Source organism: Mytilus californianus, unplaced genomic scaffold (genome assembly GCF_021869535.1).
Source record: "Mytilus californianus isolate M0D057914Y unplaced genomic scaffold, xbMytCali1.0.p SCAF_11, whole genome shotgun sequence".
Classification (NCBI taxonomy): domain Eukaryota; kingdom Metazoa; phylum Mollusca; class Bivalvia; order Mytilida; family Mytilidae; genus Mytilus; species Mytilus californianus.
In genome coordinates, this window is record NW_026262593.1 from 33,822,411 (window position 1) to 33,845,595 (window position 23,185).

Below are 23,185 nucleotides of genomic sequence, written 5' to 3' on the forward strand. Positions count from 1 at the left end.
CAAAGAGACAACAGACAAAGTTCATTTATTTGTGTAATATTATTACTTGTCAAGTCGCACAAAAAGATATAAACGTTAATCTTATAATCTAATTCTATTACGCATTCGAGATTCGCTAAGTGACATCTTGCATGAAATAAACATATATAACAAGTATGAGTATATTCTATTCAAAACAGCAGGACATGTAAATAAATCTGATAAAAAGTAAACAACTAAGGGCAACAAAGCTGCATCAGTTTAATGAGATATCCGTTTAATACGGTCGTCATTGTTTTTGAAACACATTTCTTGTGTTTAGTGTGTGAATATTATAACAACACAGCTTGGTTTTAAAAGCTAATCAACGTTTGAAATAGGCATTTTGGCTTTCAAATAATCACTGAATAGACTTAATTGTTGTCGTATGCGTTTTTGGATAGAAAATAGCGAAAATAAGGTCAGAATAAAATAAATCTCAAAGTTCTTACATTTTAACCATTCATAAATAACAAGCAGGAAAAACTAATGCATACATGTATTAGTTAAGATCTGATTTTTTCCCCTCCTTTTTGTATTCATTGTACTTCAAAAAAATTAAGCAATATAATGAAATGCAAAAACATAAGCTGAATACAATCGTAATGGAAGTAAAAAGCAAACATGGGATATTAGATCTAATGTAACCTTCTGTATAAAAGTAAAGACAGATATATGTCTTTTAAGTTTTTTATGTGATATTTTAGTTAGTAAACAACTAATCTGTTATTTTTAAGACGCAGCATTGATGTATATTCTCTTGAAATCTCATTACGATGAGAAATAAGAAATGTAGTGTTCAACGTGTGAAACAATATTCTTTGGTCTTTCAATATTGACAAGAAAGAATTTCAAAAAAAAATGTGAAATTAAAAGACGGGAAATGGATACTAGTAAACTGAAATACATTTCTATATATATATATATGAATAAGACAAGAAAATGTTAACAATAATCAAAAATGCGTTGATACATATTGTGACGCAAAAAGGACAATATTCAAAGATCTTACTACAATTTTAAATTGAGAACCTTTAATTAGAGGGCATTAGCTGCCAAATTTATGATCACCGATTTGACTTAAATTCTCATATTTGATTCATAACATACACAAACGTAAATCCAAATTACAAAAAGTTCAAAAGAAACAATTAACAATACATGGACTAGATATAATATATCAGCATTTCGTGCGTATTTTATACTAGACGCCATCTAATTAAACATCGAGATTACCTCCGAAGATTGGCGATAGTCATTCGGCCGAATTTTAACAAAGACATAATTATAAATAGACCGAGAAGCACGTGGAGTTGTGTAATTATATTTGTCAATGTCATATATTTTTATCCTGGATATGAATGATTTCATGTGGGCCGTCATTGTTTTTATGGGGGATCACTTGTTTAACGTTTTAATGTTGACATTAGTTTCTTTTTAATAACTGAACACGCTTAGGACATTCGTAACCCATCTTCCGCTAAAGGTCAAGTATGGGTTACATGAATATAGGTTCACTTATTTTGAATTATAGACTTGCAAGTCAATAATATGTTTGCGATGTTTTTGATCTTATTTTGACTAAAGTAAACCGAATTAACTGCTAATTGAGAATTAGTATTTCATTCCGTTTTTATAACTTTTTCAGACAAACAAATCTTTTTTTTTTTTTCTTTTTTTTTTTTTTTGTTGTTTTTTTTTTTCTGTTTTGTCAAAATGGCAGCTATTGTCCCTTTACAAATAAGTTTATTCAAAGGATCAATACGTTAACATGTGTCGTTTCTAAGTTAAAGGGCACTAATTACGTTATTTATAGACACAAAATACATCAAGACAGATAATTATATTACAAACATGCCTTTTGTTTATGAAAAGTCAAATTTAACAGACATACATATATGGATACTCAGTGGCGTATCTCCTCCTCCTTGCAGCGTCGATATCAACAGACATAAATACCTGCATACTTAGTAACGTATCTCTATCTATTCGTACTCTCACTACATCTGTATAAACAGACTTAACTATCTGCATACCCATCTCCCCTTCTCACAACGTCTTTGTAAAATTAAATACAAATTTGTAAAAGCAGGTTCATTTAGTAAAGGTTATCAAAACATGTTTCTGTTTATATAAATAGATTTATTTGTGTATTTGCTAAGATGAAATCAAATTTAAGTAACCGTTTTATGAAAACCTTGATTTGGGTAAAAAAAACATTTTTTCTTTATTTTTTTTTTATTTTTTTTTTGGGGGGGGGTGGGTCTGTTATGGACAAGAATGGGAAAAGATGAGGACGCAAAGAGGACAATGAAAACACTAAGCTAAATGCTAAACAGAATATGAATATGGAAATGTTGTATGATTGTCAATGCGACAACTATCTAACAGTCCAAATGAAGTAAATTAAACCAACTATAGGTCACCATGCGGCCTTCAACAATGACCAAAACCAATATCGTATAGTCATCCATAATAGGTCTCAACTTGACAAAATGTGAGACAATTCAAACGAGAAAATCAACGTCATGATTTAGCCCATGACAATACAAGAAAACAAATATGACAGACAACAAACAACGCCAACCACTGAATTACAGACTTAGGACAGGCACATTAAGAACGTGACGGGGTTTCACATGTTTGTGAGCGCTCATCATCGCTTTGACCCGCCAAAAAAAAATTTAAACAACACCCTACAAAACACTACACAAGGAACTCACAGTTTATCAAAACGAGCTCAGGTTCTCCTTAAGGGTACTTAATGAGTAGTTTACGTTTCATTAGAGGTACAATAGAAAATTCCAAATTTAATAACCTTCACGACGGCAATAAAATTCTTAAACTATAATTCACTAAATCAATAATTTAAAACAAATAAATTGCTAGACAAATCTACTGTGCAGTTACTTCCTGTTTTATAATACTTTGAATTTTTATTAAACCTTCTGGGCATGAATTTTGATTATTCATATGTTTCTTCTCAGGTTCTGTAGCAAGGAATGATTTAATATATGGTCTGGAATTTTATAATGTAGTTTTGTACTACGTAAACATTTGTGTATAACCTGTCGGCATGACATTTTGTCTTTACATATATCTCAGCAGAGCTTATACATGTATATAAAGGAGGGTACTATATTTCTGTAATGTTCCGTGGTAGCGATTTCCAAATCTTCCGGGCAGTCACTTCCTGTTTGACTATACTTTGAATATTTATTTTACCGATTAAGCATGGAATTTTTCGTCAATTTCTGACTCTGACTAATAAACAGTGGGTTCTGTTTTTCACGATATCGCATTTATCTTCTTCATTGTAACCTTGTTTGCGGGAAATATAGTTTTAGTAAAGATAAAGAAACGACTTTTTTTGTTGGAATGCGGACGATTGTTCTTAAAAATTGTAATTAATTTATTCATTTCAACTACAATCTATTTTTATCTTGCTTGAAAAGACTCAATTGACATATATTTGCCAATGAATAGAAGAAACTAAGAAGGAACACCACAAGACAAATCAATTGTTAAAAGAAGTTTTAAGTCAGAATTACAGGAAATCTGTTAACAGCTGATTGTGAAAATCTATATCAAGGCCAGCATGGACTCCAAACAGTTGAATAATAACAAGTAAAGATAGATTTTCACTTACTATAATTTCTGATTATGTCGATGTGGGCTTGTCCAAAACAAAAACAAAAAATAATAAAAATACCGAACTCCAAAGTAAATTCAAAAAGGGGAAGTCTATGAAATCTGACTAAATTAACCTTTATCAACCAACGGAACGAACGGAAAATTTACTTTGATAAATCCAAATCATATATTCTAAAAAGAACAGTTGTTGACGTAACCGAAGTTTTCTATGGAAACTACCCCCCTTTTTTAAACTGATTAATGCGTTTTATTGCTATCGTTTTTATTTGGTACTTTATTTTCAGAATGTATTTGATACAGCTTTTGATGCTGGAGGAAAGGTCAGTTCGGGACTAACAGCTACAACCATAGTATCACAATGGACATGGGCTGCTACATTACTGCAATCTGCTACTGTTGCCAGCAAGGTACGCCAATATCACAATTTGTTTTCTTATTACAAATTTATGTAAGGTCTCGGAAAATTGGTTGTAACAGCAAATGGATTCCTTGAAGCATTAAGGGAGCTACCATTTGATTTTTATGGGGGGTTAGGATGAAAAATGTTGTCCTGCATTTTTATTAGTTGTAATCTCTGTTCTGCCATTTCATTTTTCACTCTATTCGGTCCTGCCATTTTTTTTATTAGATTATCCTGACTTTTTTTACATAAATTGTCATCTTGCCTTTTTTTCAAATTTCATCCTAGTCCCCCCCCCCCCCCCCCCCCCCCCCCCCCTATAAAAATCAAATGGTAGCTCCCTAAACAAGCATACATTTACCAACATGTTCATTGGCTTTTTATTAAGGAATAATATATTATAATGTTACTATAAAGTTAAATACAATTTGTGATTTTTTAGTTCATTTATATGTTTTGGAGTTTAGTATGACGTCCATTTTCACTGAACTAGTACACATTTTTATTTAGGGGCCAGCTGCTGAGGCCCGCCTCGGGTGCGGGATTTTATCGCTGCGTTGAAGACCCGTTGGTGGCCTTCGACTGTCATCTGCTCTTTGGTTGTTGTCTCTTTGACATATTCCCTATTTCCATTCTCAATTTTATTGTACTTAAATCATTAAAGTATAAATTGAAAATTTGTTTTCGGCGATTGACAAAAAAATGTCTACCGCAAAGTTTAACTATGGCCTTAGGTGTGTGACGAGGAAGCATCCAACAAGTTCCAATGACTTTATAACATTTCAATTCGCCAATAACATGTTCAACGGAGACTCGGTATTCTGCGATGAGTCTGTTGAGCCTCCTACACTTTCTCTTTCTTGTGTTCCTGCTTTCTGGTTATCTGCTGTCTGGTGTATGTCGTGTATGGCTAATGAAATAATGCAACGTCTTCTCTTGATGAGGATCAGGAGCCACTCACATATGTATGAGCAGTAGAGGAACCTGAACTTCAAAAAATGGATCATGTGCCTGACAATATAGATATAAATACAGGCGACGCTACAGCGAAAGCTGAAGAAATTGCCACATATAATCACTGTAACCGAGTACGGCAGAAAGTGATTTTCCCCCGATTATAGTACTGATTTTCTCCGATTGATTACTGATTTTCCCCGATTTTCCTATGTAGAGATCACCAAAAGGGTAATTATATATGAATTAAAGAAAATCTGTGTCAATAATTATGTAACCTTCCTTTTCATTCCTACATTCTTATCATTGACCTCCCATGGGCAATCTGGATTTTGATGACCAATCCTAAAAATAGAAACTTTTCTGAAGCAAGGATCGAAGTCATTGGAAGTGATTTTCTTATATTATTCAAATATCTAAAAGTGTTACTCTAACTATAGAATACTTATTCAAATGTGCAAATTAAGTCGACTTAGATCTGGAAGTACTTTTTTATGAAGATTAGGAAAATACTAAAAAAAAATATGATTTCAATTTCTGATGCAGTGTACTGATTGTCCACGATCAGTGTACAGATTGTCCCAGAGAAGATGAAGTTAATTACAGATTTTCCCCGATTTTCTCTTATAGTATCATAAGGAAAAGGGTTCATTCTAAGTTTTATTTTTAACTGTTACTTGCAAGAAAATGTCAACATACAAATGCTTTAATTGCTTTCTAAAAACGTCATCTTTGAAAAAATAGTAGATCACCATCAGAAGACATGTTTATCTGAGAAACTTGTCATTTGGAGAAGACTTGAAGAGGGTAGCGAAAGAGATTATAAAAGCAGACCATACCATACATTCATTCCAGAACTTCTTGACAGAGAAGGAAAAACTTTAAAATACAAGATGAAAATATTTTAATTTGTAACTAATCAACAAATACACCACAAAAGATCATAAAAAAAATCATTACAATATCTGACCATTTCAGACAATTTATCAAATTCACTAAACTATGAATCCAGAAATATACAAACAGTAAGTAATGAACACCAAGCAAGAAGAAGCCTGTTTAAAGTTCCTGAAACAACCAATGAAATATCCATGAACAAAAAATCTGTAATTCAGTTTTATATATATAACATCATAGAATTACAGGTTTGCATGAAAATTTATTTTTTCCTTATATTCCACTATTTATTATTAGCACATGCCTAAGTGTAAAAAAGATCCACATATTAGCTTTATTTTTGAAGGATTAGCTTTTTTTAAATCGGGGACAATCTGTATAGGTATCAGGGGAAATCTGTAATCAACACAAGCTGATCGGGGACAATCTGTACACAAAAGCTCAAGTTTAATTGCTAGTTTTTTTCCATTTAAATGCTTATTTTGTCCAAATTTCTACTTGCATTTTTCAGATTATTATATTTGAAAATAATGTCATGAAAAAAAATCTAATTCATACTCCCAGTTTTCTTAAAGCAGACTAAAACAGAATTTATTTGACTCAAATCAGCTGCAACAGCATCAAAACAAAGAATAAGAGAGGTCATGATGTAACTTCAAGGCAATCCCACCTCAGGATATCACTTACTAATGATTACTGACCAGACAGAATAAATCATCTTTAACCAATTGATTAATTCAAGCTATTTAAATTAAATAACAGAGCTATAGTGTAAAATTTATCATGAAAAATCAGTACAAAATCAAGGAAAATCAGTACTATAATCGGGGGGGGGGGGGGGGGGGGGGGAATCACTTTCTTCCGTACTCGGTTACAGGTAGTGATAATGCTACTGATGATATTTATGATGCTCTTGTGAATCTTGAAGCTGCAAGAACACCCCCACCCCCACCCCCGTAAAAAAGAAATAAAGAATGTGTTTCGAAGTAACCATGATAGATATTAAACAAACACCTTAATTACTAAACAGGTTCCAAAATTGTTTAAAAGCCTCGGAGTTGATTTAAAATATTCTGGCAACTGTAAAACAATCATACAGAAAACTTAATGTCTATTCCAAAAAATAAAATCACATTTCATTTGCCTATATGTACAATTCTTGCCAGATAATTATAAAATTTATATCAAAGGTTTTTTATCAAGAATGTCTCGGACACTTCGAAAATCAGTGTTGATCAACTATCTTTAAAAGAGATAGTCTTTTGGAAATACATATTCTATAGAAAAATGCGTCTTTTGGAAATACATATTCTATAGAAAATTGCGTTGTAAGTCCTCCCACGCGGACAATCACGTGGATGATAAATTAATAATATTCATAAACACTATGCTTTATTTATGAAATCCATGCCTATTGTATTACAGACTATAGTTTTCCTGATTGCGATGGAGATGTAATGATCTGGTCTGGATACTGATTAATATAATTATTGATAGAATTTGAAATTGATTTTCTCAAAATTAGTATTAATTAATGTGAAAAATTATATAACATTGTACAAGGGCGTCTGAAACGGAATTCAGACAATCAAAATTAATTGAAAACGTGTTATTTGCATACAAACAGCGTACTATTATGTTCAATAATTAAAGATTTTGAATTTAATTTGATGATGGTCCCAACAGACACATTAAAATAAAATTTGCTTATAAATTTCTGAAAGAAATTGATTGATGGTTAATAGTTAATTGCTAAATCACTTTGCTATGGAAAACCGACATTGCTGTTAAATAAGTACGAATATTTTATTCACATAAGCATAATGTTACAGAGAAATTAGTGTACAATTATAATATGATAATAATAGTGCGTACGTAAACAAGTAAGAATACATTTTTTCGCAACAAAAACAGTAAATTTGATGGTGTATATTTTTTAACACAATTCAAACCAGTCAGGAGGACGACGTTCGAAGATACATGTTTTGGGGGCCCTTTATAGCTTACTGTTCGGTGTGAGCCAAGGCTCCGTGTTGAAGACCGTACTTTGACCTATAATGGTTTACTTTTATAAATTTTGACTTGGATGGAGAGTTGTCTCATTGGCACTCATACCACATCTTCTTATATCTAATTAATATTTCTTGCAAGTTTTTCTATTGCAACAATATCAGTTAAGGCGAAGTGTACGTAATATAACTACTCCACAGATTTTTTTATATTTTACATGTGGATTCGACTTGTAAAATTACATCAGAATATAAAATAAAAAAAAGGGGGTAACCGTTTTCGTTTTTCAGATACAAGCTGTTAAAACTAACAGCATGATACGCCAGAATTACAAAGTATATAGGGAAAATCATAAAAAAAACTGCATATATTTTTACTTTATCATGATTTTCTAATTCGTCAACAGAATTTTTTTTAAATTCGAAATGCGATTCAAAAATAAACGACGAATCCATTGGTGCAAAGAAAGGCCTTAGCAACCGTGCTAGTTTTCAAGCTATATTCTCTTGAAGTTTGATTTTTAGCGGAAAATTATAAAATATTCGACGACGTTATTGATGTCTGCTGTAACGTCACCACAAATTCTACTCTATAACGCTAGTATACCCACTGTCCTGTACAGTATTGTCATACAAATCGTGAGTGTGTGTAACACATTTTCCTAAGTACTGGAAATTCTAAAAAATGGTTGATAATGATACAAACTGATACAAACTGAAAAATGTTTAAGGATATTTCTGCTGCCAAAATAATTTAAATTGGCAAATAAATATACTGCAAGTGAAAGAAAGTTACTGGTTAGACTTTAACTCCATCTTTTCTTGATTAGACAGGGTTAAAATGTGAAGAGTCAAAAATTAATTTTATGGTTCAATTAATTCAAAATAAATTATTGTCATTCATTATAAATAAATTTCTATCAAAAATAAGGCTCAAAGAGCTTTTTATATTATTTATATTAACAATAACAACGTACACACATGTTGGCGTATGAATACACAACGTCAGAGTGGGCGTGTCGCCATAAAAATTGACAACATTGAAAATAAAGGTAATACTTTTAACCAATCAGAAGACAGTAAATACACCAAATTTATTTATTCTGAGATAAATGTCACAGTGCTAAATTCTTAGTTTTTGTGTAATGTTTTGTAGATGGAATCTTATTTTTTTGTTCGTTTTTTCTTCTGTCAGCTTTGTCCTTCCACTTATGTATACATGTTAAAAATGTTTCACTTGTGGTCGATTACCCTTTAGTATCGTTTATACTTTTCACACAGATATAAATTATCCTAAAATTTTCAATTGCTTAAAAAACGGGACTTACCAACGCCTTTCTAGTTCAACATACATATTTACATGCAATTTACCGGTAATTATTCGTTACCTTCAAGATTACGTACGCTACACTGACACTGTGAATTTCATTCAAATAATATTGTGGGGTCAATTCTGGATTGATTTTACATGCCAAGAAATTGCCTCCGTTGAAATTTTGCAAACATCCCATAGAGCAAATTACATGGATGATTAATTTTGACCATTTGGTATATGGCTGTGTTTTAAGTGAGACGTACACGCGGGTCATAAATTAATTTATTGAATGAAATCAAATCTTTAACTACTAATGGATGCCGTAGGAGGTCGACCGGAATTTTTAGCGAGGATTTCTTGGCATGTAACAGATAGAAAACTCAGGGTAAACATTAATAGAACCGAGACAAGGGGCAGTGGCAAATATTTCATGTATATTTTGAACACAAAGAGGATTACCCCGGTACCCTTTGCCAAAAATAATCTTCTTTTTCTTCTATTTGCCAACGGACTTTATGTTATGAATTGTAGTTTCACTTTCCATATTCGGTATTTATTCTAATTTAAGCTCCACGTAGTAAAAATCACGTGATTCAGGAATATAGTATCTTGGAGTTAGACTATTTCTTTCTTTTCGGGCGGGGACTCCAAGCAATCAACATGCATGTGTATAACGGCACTGTAGATTTTCTTATTAAATAAAAAAAGTTGCCGGTCCGGTACATGAATAGATCGGTTAGAAATCAAAGTTTTAATTTTAATTAGATTAGAGGGTTAAAAATAGAGAGCACAACAAAAGGGGGTGGGGGGTGCTGGTGTTCCACAGGGAATATTTTCTTCTTATGAACTCTACATCTGAAAGGTTTAATTTTTTTTATTTAATTGAAAGAGAGAAAAACAAATGTAAGACAAATTGTGAATGGTCTTTCTTCCTTTCTCCCGAGTAACAGATAGAAAACTCAGGGTAAACATTAATAGAACCGAGACAAGGGGCAGTGGCAAATATTTTATGTATATTTTGAACACAAAGAGGATTACCCCGGTACCCTTTGCCAAAAATAATCTTCTTTTTCTTCTATTTGCCAACGGACTTTATGTTATGAATTGTAGTTTCACTTTCCATATTCGGTATTTATTCTAATTTAAGCTCCACGTAGTAAAAATCACGTGATTCAGGAATATAGTATCTTGGAGTTAGACTATTTCTTTCTTTTCGGGCGGGGACTCCAAGCAATCAACATGCATGTGTATAACGGCACTGTAGATTTTCTTATTAAATAAAAAAAGTTGCCGGTCCGGTACATGAATAGATCGGTTAGAAATCAAAGTTTTAATTTTAATTAGATTAGAGGGTTAAAAATAGAGAGCACAACAAAAGGGGGTGGGGGTGCTGGTGTTCCACAGGGAATATTTTCTTCTTATGAACTCTACATCTGAAAGGTTTAATTTTTTTTATTTAATTGAAAGAGAGAAAAACAAATGTAAGACAAATTGTGAATGGTCTTTCTTCCTTTCTCCCATGCCAAGAAATTGCCTCCGTTGAAATTTTGCAAACATCCCATAGAGCAAATTACATGGATGATTAATTTTGACCATTTGGTATATGGCTGTGTTTTAAGTGAGACGTACACGCGGGTCATAAATTAATTTATTGAATGAAATCAAATCTTTAACTACTAATGGATGCCGTAGGAGGTCGACCGGAATTTTTAGCGAGGATTTCTTGGCATGTAACAGATAGAAAACTCAGGGTAAACATTAATAGAACCGAGACAAGGGGCAGTGGCAAATATTTCATGTATATTTTGAACACAAAGAGGATTACCCCGGTACCCTTTGCCAAAAATAATCTTCTTTTTCTTCTATTTGCCAACGGACTTTATGTTATGAATTGTAGTTTCACTTTCCATATTCGGTATTTATTCTAATTTAAGCTCCACGTAGTAAAAATCACGTGATTCAGGAATATAGTATCTTGGAGTTAGACTATTTCTTTCTTTTCGGGCGGGGACTCCAAGCAATCAACATGCATGTGTATAACGGCACTGTAGATTTTCTTATTAAATAAAAAAAGTTGCCGGTCCGGTACATGAATAGATCGGTTAGAAATCAAAGTTTTAATTTTAATTAGATTAGAGGGTTAAAAATAGAGAGCACAACAAAAGGGGGTGGGGGTGCTGGTGTTCCACAGGGAATATTTTCTTCTTATGAACTCTACATCTGAAAGGTTTAATTTTTTTTATTTAATTGAAAGAGAGAAAAACAAATGTAAGACAAATTGTGAATGGTCTTTCTTCCTTTCTCCCATGCCAAGAAATTGCCTCCGTTGAAATTTTGCAAACATCCCATAGAGCAAATTACATGGATGATTAATTTTGACCATTTGGTATATGGCTGTGTTTTAAGTGAGACGTACACGCGGGTCATAAATTAATTTATTGAATGAAATCAAATCTTTAACTACTAATGGATGCCGTAGGAGGTCGACCGGAATTTTTAGCGAGGATTTCTTGGCATGTAACAGATAGAAAACTCAGGGTAAACATTAATAGAACCGAGACAAGGGGCAGTGGCAAATATTTCATGTATATTTTGAACACAAAGAGGATTACCCCGGTACCCTTTGCCAAAAATAATCTTCTTTTTCTTCTATTTGCCAACGGACTTTATGTTATGAATTGTAGTTTCACTTTCCATATTCGGTATTTATTCTAATTTAAGCTCCACGTAGTAAAAATCACGTGATTCAGGAATATAGTATCTTGGAGTTAGACTATTTCTTTCTTTTCGGGCGGGGACTCCAAGCAATCAACATGCATGTGTATAACGGCACTGTAGATTTTCTTATTAAATAAAAAAAGTTGCCGGTCCGGTACATGAATAGATCGGTTAGAAATCAAAGTTTTAATTTTAATTAGATTAGAGGGTTAAAAATAGAGAGCACAACAAAAGGGGGTGGGGGTGCTGGTGTTCCACAGGGAATATTTTCTTCTTATGAACTCTACATCTGAAAGGTTTAATTTTTTTTATTTAATTGAAAGAGAGAAAAACAAATGTAAGACAAATTGTGAATGGTCTTTCTTCCTTTCTCCCGAGTAACAGATAGAAAACTCAGGGTAAACATTAATAGAACCGAGACAAGGGGCAGTGGCAAATATTTTATGTATATTTTGAACACAAAGAGGATTACCCCGGTACCCTTTGCCAAAAATAATCTTCTTTTTCTTCTATTTGCCAACGGACTTTATGTTATGAATTGTAGTTTCACTTTCCATATTCGGTATTTATTCTAATTTAAGCTCCACGTAGTAAAAATCACGTGATTCAGGAATATAGTATCTTGGAGTTAGACTATTTCTTTCTTTTCGGGCGGGGACTCCAAGCAATCAACATGCATGTGTATAACGGCACTGTAGATTTTCTTATTAAATAAAAAAAGTTGCCGGTCCGGTACATGAATAGATCGGTTAGAAATCAAAGTTTTAATTTTAATTAGATTAGAGGGTTAAAAATAGAGAGCACAACAAAAGGGGGTGGGGGTGCTGGTGTTCCACAGGGAATATTTTCTTCTTATGAACTCTACATCTGAAAGGTTTAATTTTTTTTATTTAATTGAAAGAGAGAAAAACAAATGTAAGACAAATTGTGAATGGTCTTTCTTCCTTTCTCCCATGCCAAGAAATTGCCTCCGTTGAAATTTTGCAAACATCCCATAGAGCAAATTACATGGATGATTAATTTTGACCATTTGGTATATGGCTGTGTTTTAAGTGAGACGTACACGCGGGTCATAAATTAATTTATTGAATGAAATCAAATCTTTAACTACTAATGGATGCCGTAGGAGGTCGACCGGAATTTTTAGCGAGGATTTCTTGGCATGTAACAGATAGAAAACTCAGGGTAAACATTAATAGAACCGAGACAAGGGGCAGTGGCAAATATTTCATGTATATTTTGAACACAAAGAGGATTACCCCGGTACCCTTTGCCAAAAATAATCTTCTTTTTCTTCTATTTGCCAACGGACTTTATGTTATGAATTGTAGTTTCACTTTCCATATTCGGTATTTATTCTAATTTAAGCTCCACGTAGTAAAAATCACGTGATTCAGGAATATAGTATCTTGGAGTTAGACTATTTCTTTCTTTTCGGGCGGGGACTCCAAGCAATCAACATGCATGTGTATAACGGCACTGTAGATTTTCTTATTAAATAAAAAAAGTTGCCGGTCCGGTACATGAATAGATCGGTTAGAAATCAAAGTTTTAATTTTAATTAGATTAGAGGGTTAAAAATAGAGAGCACAACAAAAGGGGGTGGGGGTGCTGGTGTTCCACAGGGAATATTTTCTTCTTATGAACTCTACATCTGAAAGGTTTAATTTTTTTTATTTAATTGAAAGAGAGAAAAACAAATGTAAGACAAATTGTGAATGGTCTTTCTTCCTTTCTCCCATGCCAAGAAATTGCCTCCGTTGAAATTTTGCAAACATCCCATAGAGCAAATTACATGGATGATTAATTTTGACCATTTGGTATATGGCTGTGTTTTAAGTGAGACGTACACGCGGGTCATAAATTAATTTATTGAATGAAATCAAATCTTTAACTACTAATGGATGCCGTAGGAGGTCGACCGGAATTTTTAGCGAGGATTTCTTGGCATGTAACAGATAGAAAACTCAGGGTAAACATTAATAGAACCGAGACAAGGGGCAGTGGCAAATATTTCATGTATATTTTGAACACAAAGAGGATTACCCCGGTACCCTTTGCCAAAAATAATCTTCTTTTTCTTCTATTTGCCAACGGACTTTATGTTATGAATTGTAGTTTCACTTTCCATATTCGGTATTTATTCTAATTTAAGCTCCACGTAGTAAAAATCACGTGATTCAGGAATATAGTATCTTGGAGTTAGACTATTTCTTTCTTTTCGGGCGGGGACTCCAAGCAATCAACATGCATGTGTATAACGGCACTGTAGATTTTCTTATTAAATAAAAAAAGTTGCCGGTCCGGTACATGAATAGATCGGTTAGAAATCAAAGTTTTAATTTTAATTAGATTAGAGGGTTAAAAATAGAGAGCACAACAAAAGGGGGTGGGGGTGCTGGTGTTCCACAGGGAATATTTTCTTCTTATGAACTCTACATCTGAAAGGTTTAATTTTTTTTATTTAATTGAAAGAGAGAAAAACAAATGTAAGACAAATTGTGAATGGTCTTTCTTCCTTTCTCCCATGCCAAGAAATTGCCTCCGTTGAAATTTTGCAAACATCCCATAGAGCAAATTACATGGATGATTAATTTTGACCATTTGGTATATGGCTGTGTTTTAAGTGAGACGTACACGCGGGTCATAAATTAATTTATTGAATGAAATCAAATCTTTAACTACTAATGGATGCCATAGGAGGTCGACCGGAATTTTTAGCGAGGATTTCTTGGCATGTAACAGATAGAAAACTCAGGGTAAACATTAATAGAACCGAGACAAGGGGCAGTGGCAAATATTTCATGTATATTTTGAACACAAAGAGGATTACCCCGGTACCCTTTGCCAAAAATAATCTTCTTTTTCTTCTATTTGCCAACGGACTTTATGTTATGAATTGTAGTTTCACTTTCCATATTCGGTATTTATTCTAATTTAAGCTCCACGTAGTAAAAATCACGTGATTCAGGAATATAGTATCTTGGAGTTAGACTATTTCTTTCTTTTCGGGCGGGGACTCCAAGCAATCAACATGCATGTGTATAACGGCACTGTAGATTTTCTTATTAAATAAAAAAAGTTGCCGGTCCGGTACATGAATAGATCGGTTAGAAATCAAAGTTTTAATTTTAATTAGATTAGAGGGTTAAAAATAGAGAGCACAACAAAAGGGGGTGGGGGTGCTGGTGTTCCACAGGGAATATTTTCTTCTTATGAACTCTACATCTGAAAGGTTTAATTTTTTTTATTTAATTGAAAGAGAGAAAAACAAATGTAAGACAAATTGTGAATGGTCTTTCTTCCTTTCTCCCGAGTAACAGATAGAAAACTCAGGGTAAACATTAATAGAACCGAGACAAGGGGCAGTGGCAAATATTTCATGTATATTTTGAACACAAAGAGGATTACCCCGGTACCCTTTGCCAAAAATAATCTTCTTTTTCTTCTATTTGCCAACGGACTTTATGTTATGAATTGTAGTTTCACTTTCCATATTCGGTATTTATTCTAATTTAAGCTCCACGTAGTAAAAATCACGTGATTCAGGAATATAGTATCTTGGAGTTAGACTATTTCTTTCTTTTCGGGCGGGGACTCCAAGCAATCAACATGCATGTGTATAACGGCACTGTAGATTTTCTTATTAAATAAAAAAAGTTGCCGGTCCGGTACATGAATAGATCGGTTAGAAATCAAAGTTTTAATTTTAATTAGATTAGAGGGTTAAAAATAGAGAGCACAACAAAAGGGGGTGGGGGTGCTGGTGTTCCACAGGGAATATTTTCTTCTTATGAACTCTACATCTGAAAGGTTTAATTTTTTTTATTTAATTGAAAGAGAGAAAAACAAATGTAAGACAAATTGTGAATGGTCTTTCTTCCTTTCTCCCATGCCAAGAAATTGCCTCCGTTGAAATTTTGCAAACATCCCATAGAGCAAATTACATGGATGATTAATTTTGACCATTTGGTATATGGCTGTGTTTTAAGTGAGACGTACACGCGGGTCATAAATTAATTTATTGAATGAAATCAAATCTTTAACTACTAATGGATGCCATAGGAGGTCGACCGGAATTTTTAGCGAGGATTTCTTGGCATGTAACAGATAGAAAACTCAGGGTAAACATTAATAGAACCGAGACAAGGGGCAGTGGCAAATATTTCATGTATATTTTGAACACAAAGAGGATTACCCCGGTACCCTTTGCCAAAAATAATCTTCTTTTTCTTCTATTTGCCAACGGACTTTATGTTATGAATTGTAGTTTCACTTTCCATATTCGGTATTTATTCTAATTTAAGCTCCACGTAGTAAAAATCACGTGATTCAGGAATATAGTATCTTGGAGTTAGACTATTTCTTTCTTTTCGGGCGGGGACTCCAAGCAATCAACATGCATGTGTATAACGGCACTGTAGATTTTCTTATTAAATAAAAAAAGTTGCCGGTCCGGTACATGAATAGATCGGTTAGAAATCAAAGTTTTAATTTTAATTAGATTAGAGGGTTAAAAATAGAGAGCACAACAAAAGGGGGTGGGGGTGCTGGTGTTCCACAGGGAATATTTTCTTCTTATGAACTCTACATCTGAAAGGTTTAATTTTTTTTATTTAATTGAAAGAGAGAAAAACAAATGTAAGACAAATTGTGAATGGTCTTTCTTCCTTTCTCCCGAGTAACAGATAGAAAACTCAGGGTAAACATTAATAGAACCGAGACAAGGGGCAGTGGCAAATATTTCATGTATATTTTGAACACAAAGAGGATTACCCCGGTACCCTTTGCCAAAAATAATCTTCTTTTTCTTCTATTTGCCAACGGACTTTATGTTATGAATTGTAGTTTCACTTTCCATATTCGGTATTTATTCTAATTTAAGCTCCACGTAGTAAAAATCACGTGATTCAGGAATATAGTATCTTGGAGTTAGACTATTTCTTTCTTTTCGGGCGGGGACTCCAAGCAATCAACATGCATGTGTATAACGGCACTGTAGATTTTCTTATTAAATAAAAAAAGTTGCCGGTCCGGTACATGAATAGATCGGTTAGAAATCAAAGTTTTAATTTTAATTAGATTAGAGGGTTAAAAATAGAGAGCACAACAAAAGGGGGTGGGGGTGCTGGTGTTCCACAGGGAATATTTTCTTCTTATGAACTCTACATCTGAAAGGTTTAATTTTTTTTATTTAATTGAAAGAGAGAAAAACAAATGTAAGACAAATTGTGAATGGTCTTTCTTCCTTTCTCCCATGCCAAGAAATTGCCTCCGTTGAAATTTTGCAAACATCCCATAGAGCAAATTACATGGATGATTAATTTTGACCATTTGGTATATGGCTGTGTTTTAAGTGAGACGTACACGCGGGTCATAAATTAATTTATTGAATGAAATCAAATCTTTAACTACTAATGGATGCCGTAGGAGGTCGACCGGAATTTTTAGCGAGGATTTCTTGGCATGTAACAGATAGAAAACTCAGGGTAAACATTAATAGAACCGAGACAAGGGGCAGTGGCAAATATTTCATGTATATTTTGAACACAAAGAGGATTACCCCGGTACCCTTTGCCAAAAATAATCTTCTTTTTCTTCTATTTGCCAACGGACTTTATGTTATGAATTGTAGTTTCACTTTTCATATTCGGTATTTATTCTAATTTAAGCTCCACGTAGTAAAAATCACGTGATTCAGGAATATAGTATCTTGGAGTTAGACTATTTCTTTCTTTTCGGGCGGGGACTCCAAGCAATCAACATGCATGTGTATAACGGCACTGTAGATTTTCTTATTAAATAAAAAAAGTTGCCGGTCCGGTACATGAATAGATCGGTTAGAAATCAAAGTTTTAATTTTAATTAGATTAGAGGGTTAAAAATAGAGAGCACAACAAAAGGGGGTGGGGGTGCTGGTGTTCCACAGGGAATATTTTCTTCTTATGAACTCTACATCTGAAAGGTTTAATTTTTTTTATTTAATTGAAAGAGAGAAAAACAAATGTAAGACAAATTGTGAATGGTCTTTCTTCCTTTCTCCCATGCCAAGAAATTGCCTCCGTTGAAATTTTGCAAACATCCCATAGAGCAAATTACATGGATGATTAATTTTGACCATTTGGTATATGGCTGTGTTTTAAGTGAGACGTACACGCGGGTCATAAATTAATTTATTGAATGAAATCAAATCTTTAACTACTAATGGATGCCGTAGGAGGTCGACCGGAATTTTTAGCGAGGATTTCTTGGCATGTAACAGATAGAAAACTCAGGGTAAACATTAATAGAACCGAGACAAGGGGCAGTGGCAAATATTTCATGTATATTTTGAACACAAAGAGGATTACCCCGGTACCCTTTGCCAAAAATAATCTTCTTTTTCTTCTATTTGCCAACGGACTTTATGTTATGAATTGTAGTTTCACTTTCCATATTCGGTATTTATTCTAATTTAAGCTCCACGTAGTAAAAATCACGTGATTCAGGAATATAGTATCTTGGAGTTAGACTATTTCTTTCTTTTCGGGCGGGGACTCCAAGCAATCAACATGCATGTGTATAACGGCACTGTAGATTTTCTTATTAAATAAAAAAAGTTGCCGGTCCGGTACATGAATAGATCGGTTAGAAATCAAAGTTTTAATTTTAATTAGATTAGAGGGTTAAAAATAGAGAGCACAACAAAAGGGGGTGGGGGTGCTGGTGTTCCACAGGGAATATTTTCTTCTTATGAACTCTACATCTGAAAGGTTTAATTTTTTTTATTTAATTGAAAGAGAGAAAAACAAATGTAAGACAAATTGTGAATGGTCTTTCTTCCTTTCTCCCGGGTGTAACAGATAGAAAACTCAGGGTAAACATTAATAGAACCGAGACAAGGGGCAGTGGCAAATATTTCATGTATATTTTGAACACAAAGAGGATTACCCCGGTACCCTTTGCCAAAAATAATCTTCTTTTTCTTCTATTTGCCAACGGACTTTATGTTATGAATTGTAGTTTCACTTTCCATATTCGGTATTTATTCTAATTTAAGCTCCACGTAGTAAAAATCACGTGATTCAGGAATATAGTATCTTGGAGTTAGACTATTTCTTTCTTTTCGGGCGGGGACTCCAAGCAATCAACATGCATGTGTATAACGGCACTGTAGATTTTCTTATTAAATAAAAAAAGTTGCCGGTCCGGTACATGAATAGATCGGTTAGAAATCAAAGTTTTAATTTTAATTAGATTAGAGGGTTAAAAATAGAGAGCACAACAAAAGGGGGTGGGGGTGCTGGTGTTCCACAGGGAATATTTTCTTCTTATGAACTCTACATCTGAAAGGTTTAATTTTTTTTATTTAATTGAAAGAGAGAAAAACAAATGTAAGACAAATTGTGAATGGTCTTTCTTCCTTTCTCCCGAGTAACAGATAGAAAACTCAGGGTAAACATTAATAGAACCGAGACAAGGGGCAGTGGCAAATATTTCATGTATATTTTGAACACAAAGAGGATTACCCCGGTACCCTTTGCCAAAAATAATCTTCTTTTTCTTCTATTTGCCAACGGACTTTATGTTATGAATTGTAGTTTCACTTTCCATATTCGGTATTTATTCTAATTTAAGCTCCACGTAGTAAAAATCACGTGATTCAGGAATATAGTATCTTGGAGTTAGACTATTTCTTTCTTTTCGGGCGGGGACTCCAAGCAATCAACATGCATGTGTATAACGGCACTGTAGATTTTCTTATTAAATAAAAAAAGTTGCCGGTCCGGTACATGAATAGATCGGTTAGAAATCAAAGTTTTAATTTTAATTAGATTAGAGGGTTAAAAATAGAGAGCACAACAAAAGGGGGTGGGGGTGCTGGTGTTCCACAGGGAATATTTTCTTCTTATGAACTCTACATCTGAAAGGTTTAATTTTTTTTATTTAATTGAAAGAGAGAAAAACAAATGTAAGACAAATTGTGAATGGTCTTTCTTCCTTTCTCCCATGCCAAGAAATTGCCTCCGTTGAAATTTTGCAAACATCCCATAGAGCAAATTACATGGATGATTAATTTTGACCATTTGGTATATGGCTGTGTTTTAAGTGAGACGTACACGCGGGTCATAAATTAATTTATTGAATGAAATCAAATCTTTAACTACTAATGGATGCCGTAGGAGGTCGACCGGAATTTTTAGCGAGGATTTCTTGGCATGTAACAGATAGAAAACTCAGGGTAAACATTAATAGAACCGAGACAAGGGGCAGTGGCAAATATTTCATGTATATTTTGAACACAAAGAGGATTACCCCGGTACCCTTTGCCAAAAATAATCTTCTTTTTCTTCTATTTGCCAACGGACTTTATGTTATGAATTGTAGTTTCACTTTTCATATTCGGTATTTATTCTAATTTAAGCTCCACGTAGTAAAAATCACGTGATTCAGGAATATAGTATCTTGGAGTTAGACTATTTCTTTCTTTTCGGGCGGGGACTCCAAGCAATCAACATGCATGTGTATAACGGCACTGTAGATTTTCTTATTAAATAAAAAAAGTTGCCGGTCCGGTACATGAATAGATCGGTTAGAAATCAAAGTTTTAATTTTAATTAGATTAGAGGGTTAAAAATAGAGAGCACAACAAAAGGGGGTGGGGGTGCTGGTGTTCCACAGGGAATATTTTCTTCTTATGAACTCTACATCTGAAAGGTTTAATTTTTTTTATTTAATTGAAAGAGAGAAAAACAAATGTAAGACAAATTGTGAATGGTCTTTCTTCCTTTCTCCCATGCCAAGAAATTGCCTCCGTTGAAATTTTGCAAACATCCCATAGAGCAAATTACATGGATGATTAATTTTGACCATTTGGTATATGGCTGTGTTTTAAGTGAGACGTACACGCGGGTCATAAATTAATTTATTGAATGAAATCAAATCTTTAACTACTAATGGATGCCGTAGGAGGTCGACCGGAATTTTTAGCGAGGATTTCTTGGCATGTAACAGATAGAAAACTCAGGGTAAACATTAATAGAACCGAGACAAGGGGCAGTGGCAAATATTTCATGTATATTTTGAACACAAAGAGGATTACCCCGGTACCCTTTGCCAAAAATAATCTTCTTTTTCTTCTATTTGCCAACGGACTTTATGTTATGAATTGTAGTTTCACTTTCCATATTCGGTATTTATTCTAATTTAAGCTCCACGTAGTAAAAATCACGTGATTCAGGAATATAGTATCTTGGAGTTAGACTATTTCTTTCTTTTCGGGCGGGGACTCCAAGCAATCAACATGCATGTGTATAACGGCACTGTAGATTTTCTTATTAAATAAAAAAAGTTGCCGGTCCGGTACATGAATAGATCGGTTAGAAATCAAAGTTTTAATTTTAATTAGATTAGAGGGTTAAAAATAGAGAGCACAACAAAAGGGGGTGGGGGTGCTGGTGTTCCACAGGGAATATTTTCTTCTTATGAACTCTACATCTGAAAGGTTTAATTTTTTTTATTTAATTGAAAGAGAGAAAAACAAATGTAAGACAAATTGTGAATGGTCTTTCTTCCTTTCTCCCGGGTGTAACAGATAGAAAACTCAGGGTAAACATTAATAGAACCGAGACAAGGGGCAGTGGCAAATATTTCATGTATATTTTGAACACAAAGAGGATTACCCCGGTACCCTTTGCCAAAAATAATCTTCTTTTTCTTCTATTTGCCAACGGACTTTATGTTATGAATTGTAGTTTCACTTTCCATATTCGGTATTTATTCTAATTTAAGCTCCACGTAGTAAAAATCACGTGATTCAGGAATATAGTATCTTGGAGTTAGACTATTTCTTTCTTTTCGGGCGGGGACTCCAAGCAATCAACATGCATGTGTATAACGGCACTGTAGATTTTCTTATTAAATAAAAAAAGTTGCCGGTCCGGTACATGAATAGATCGGTTAGAAATCAAAGTTTTAATTTTAATTAGATTAGAGGGTTAAAAATAGAGAGCACAACAAAAGGGGGTGGGGGTGCTGGTGTTCCACAGGGAATATTTTCTTCTTATGAACTCTACATCTGAAAGGTTTAATTTTTTTTATTTAATTGAAAGAGAGAAAAACAAATGTAAGACAAATTGTGAATGGTCTTTCTTCCTTTCTCCCATGCCAAGAAATTGCCTCCGTTGAAATTTTGCAAACATCCCATAGAGCAAATTACATGGATGATTAATTTTGATCATTTGGTATATGGCTGTGTTTTAAGTGAGACGTACACGCGGGTCATAAATTAATTTATTGAATGAAATCAAATCTTTAACTACTAATGGATGCCGTAGGAGGTCGACCGGAATTTTTAGCGAGGATTTCTTGGCATGTAACAGATAGAAAACTCAGGGTAAACATTAATAGAACCGAGACAAGGGGCAGTGGCAAATATTTCATGTATATTTTGAACACAAAGAGGATTACCCCGGTACCCTTTGCCAAAAATAATCTTCTTTTTCTTCTATTTGCCAACGGACTTTATGTTATGAATTGTAGTTTCACTTTCCATATTCGGTATTTATTCTAATTTAAGCTCCACGTAGTAAAAATCACGTGATTCAGGAATATAGTATCTTGGAGTTAGACTATTTCTTTCTTTTCGGGCGGGGACTCCAAGCAATCAACATGCATGTGTATAACGGCACTGTAGATTTTCTTATTAAATAAAAAAAGTTGCCGGTCCGGTACATGAATAGATCGGTTAGAAATCAAAGTTTTAATTTTAATTAGATTAGAGGGTTAAAAATAGAGAGCACAACAAAAGGGGGTGGGGGTGCTGGTGTTCCACAGGGAATATTTTCTTCTTATGAACTCTACATCTGAAAGGTTTAATTTTTTTTATTTAATTGAAAGAGAGAAAAACAAATGTAAGACAAATTGTGAATGGTCTTTCTTCCTTTCTCCCGTAACAGATAGAAAACTCAGGGTAAACATTAATAGAACCGAGACAAGGGGCAGTGGCAAATATTTCATGTATATTTTGAACACAAAGAGGATTACCCCGGTACCCTTTGCCAAAAATAATCTTCTTTTTCTTCTATTTGCCAACGGACTTTATGTTATGAATTGTAGTTTCACTTTCCATATTCGGTATTTATTCTAATTTAAGCTCCACGTAGTAAAAATCACGTGATTCAGGAATATAGTATCTTGGAGTTAGACTATTTCTTTCTTTTCGGGCGGGGACTCCAAGCA

The 23,185-nt window shown here is 33.7% G+C and overlaps 1 protein-coding gene across 1 annotated transcript in view; it reads left to right on the forward strand.

Moving 5' to 3' along the window:
• LOC127720877 (uncharacterized) overlaps positions 1-23,185 on the forward strand; it is a 61,728-nt gene that overhangs the window by 1,760 nt on the left and 36,783 nt on the right. The window contains exon 2 of the mRNA XM_052227621.1: positions 3,957-4,079. Coding sequence (XP_052083581.1) covers positions 3,957-4,079 — 123 coding nt within the window. The remainder of the gene's footprint in view (positions 1-3,956; positions 4,080-23,185) is intronic.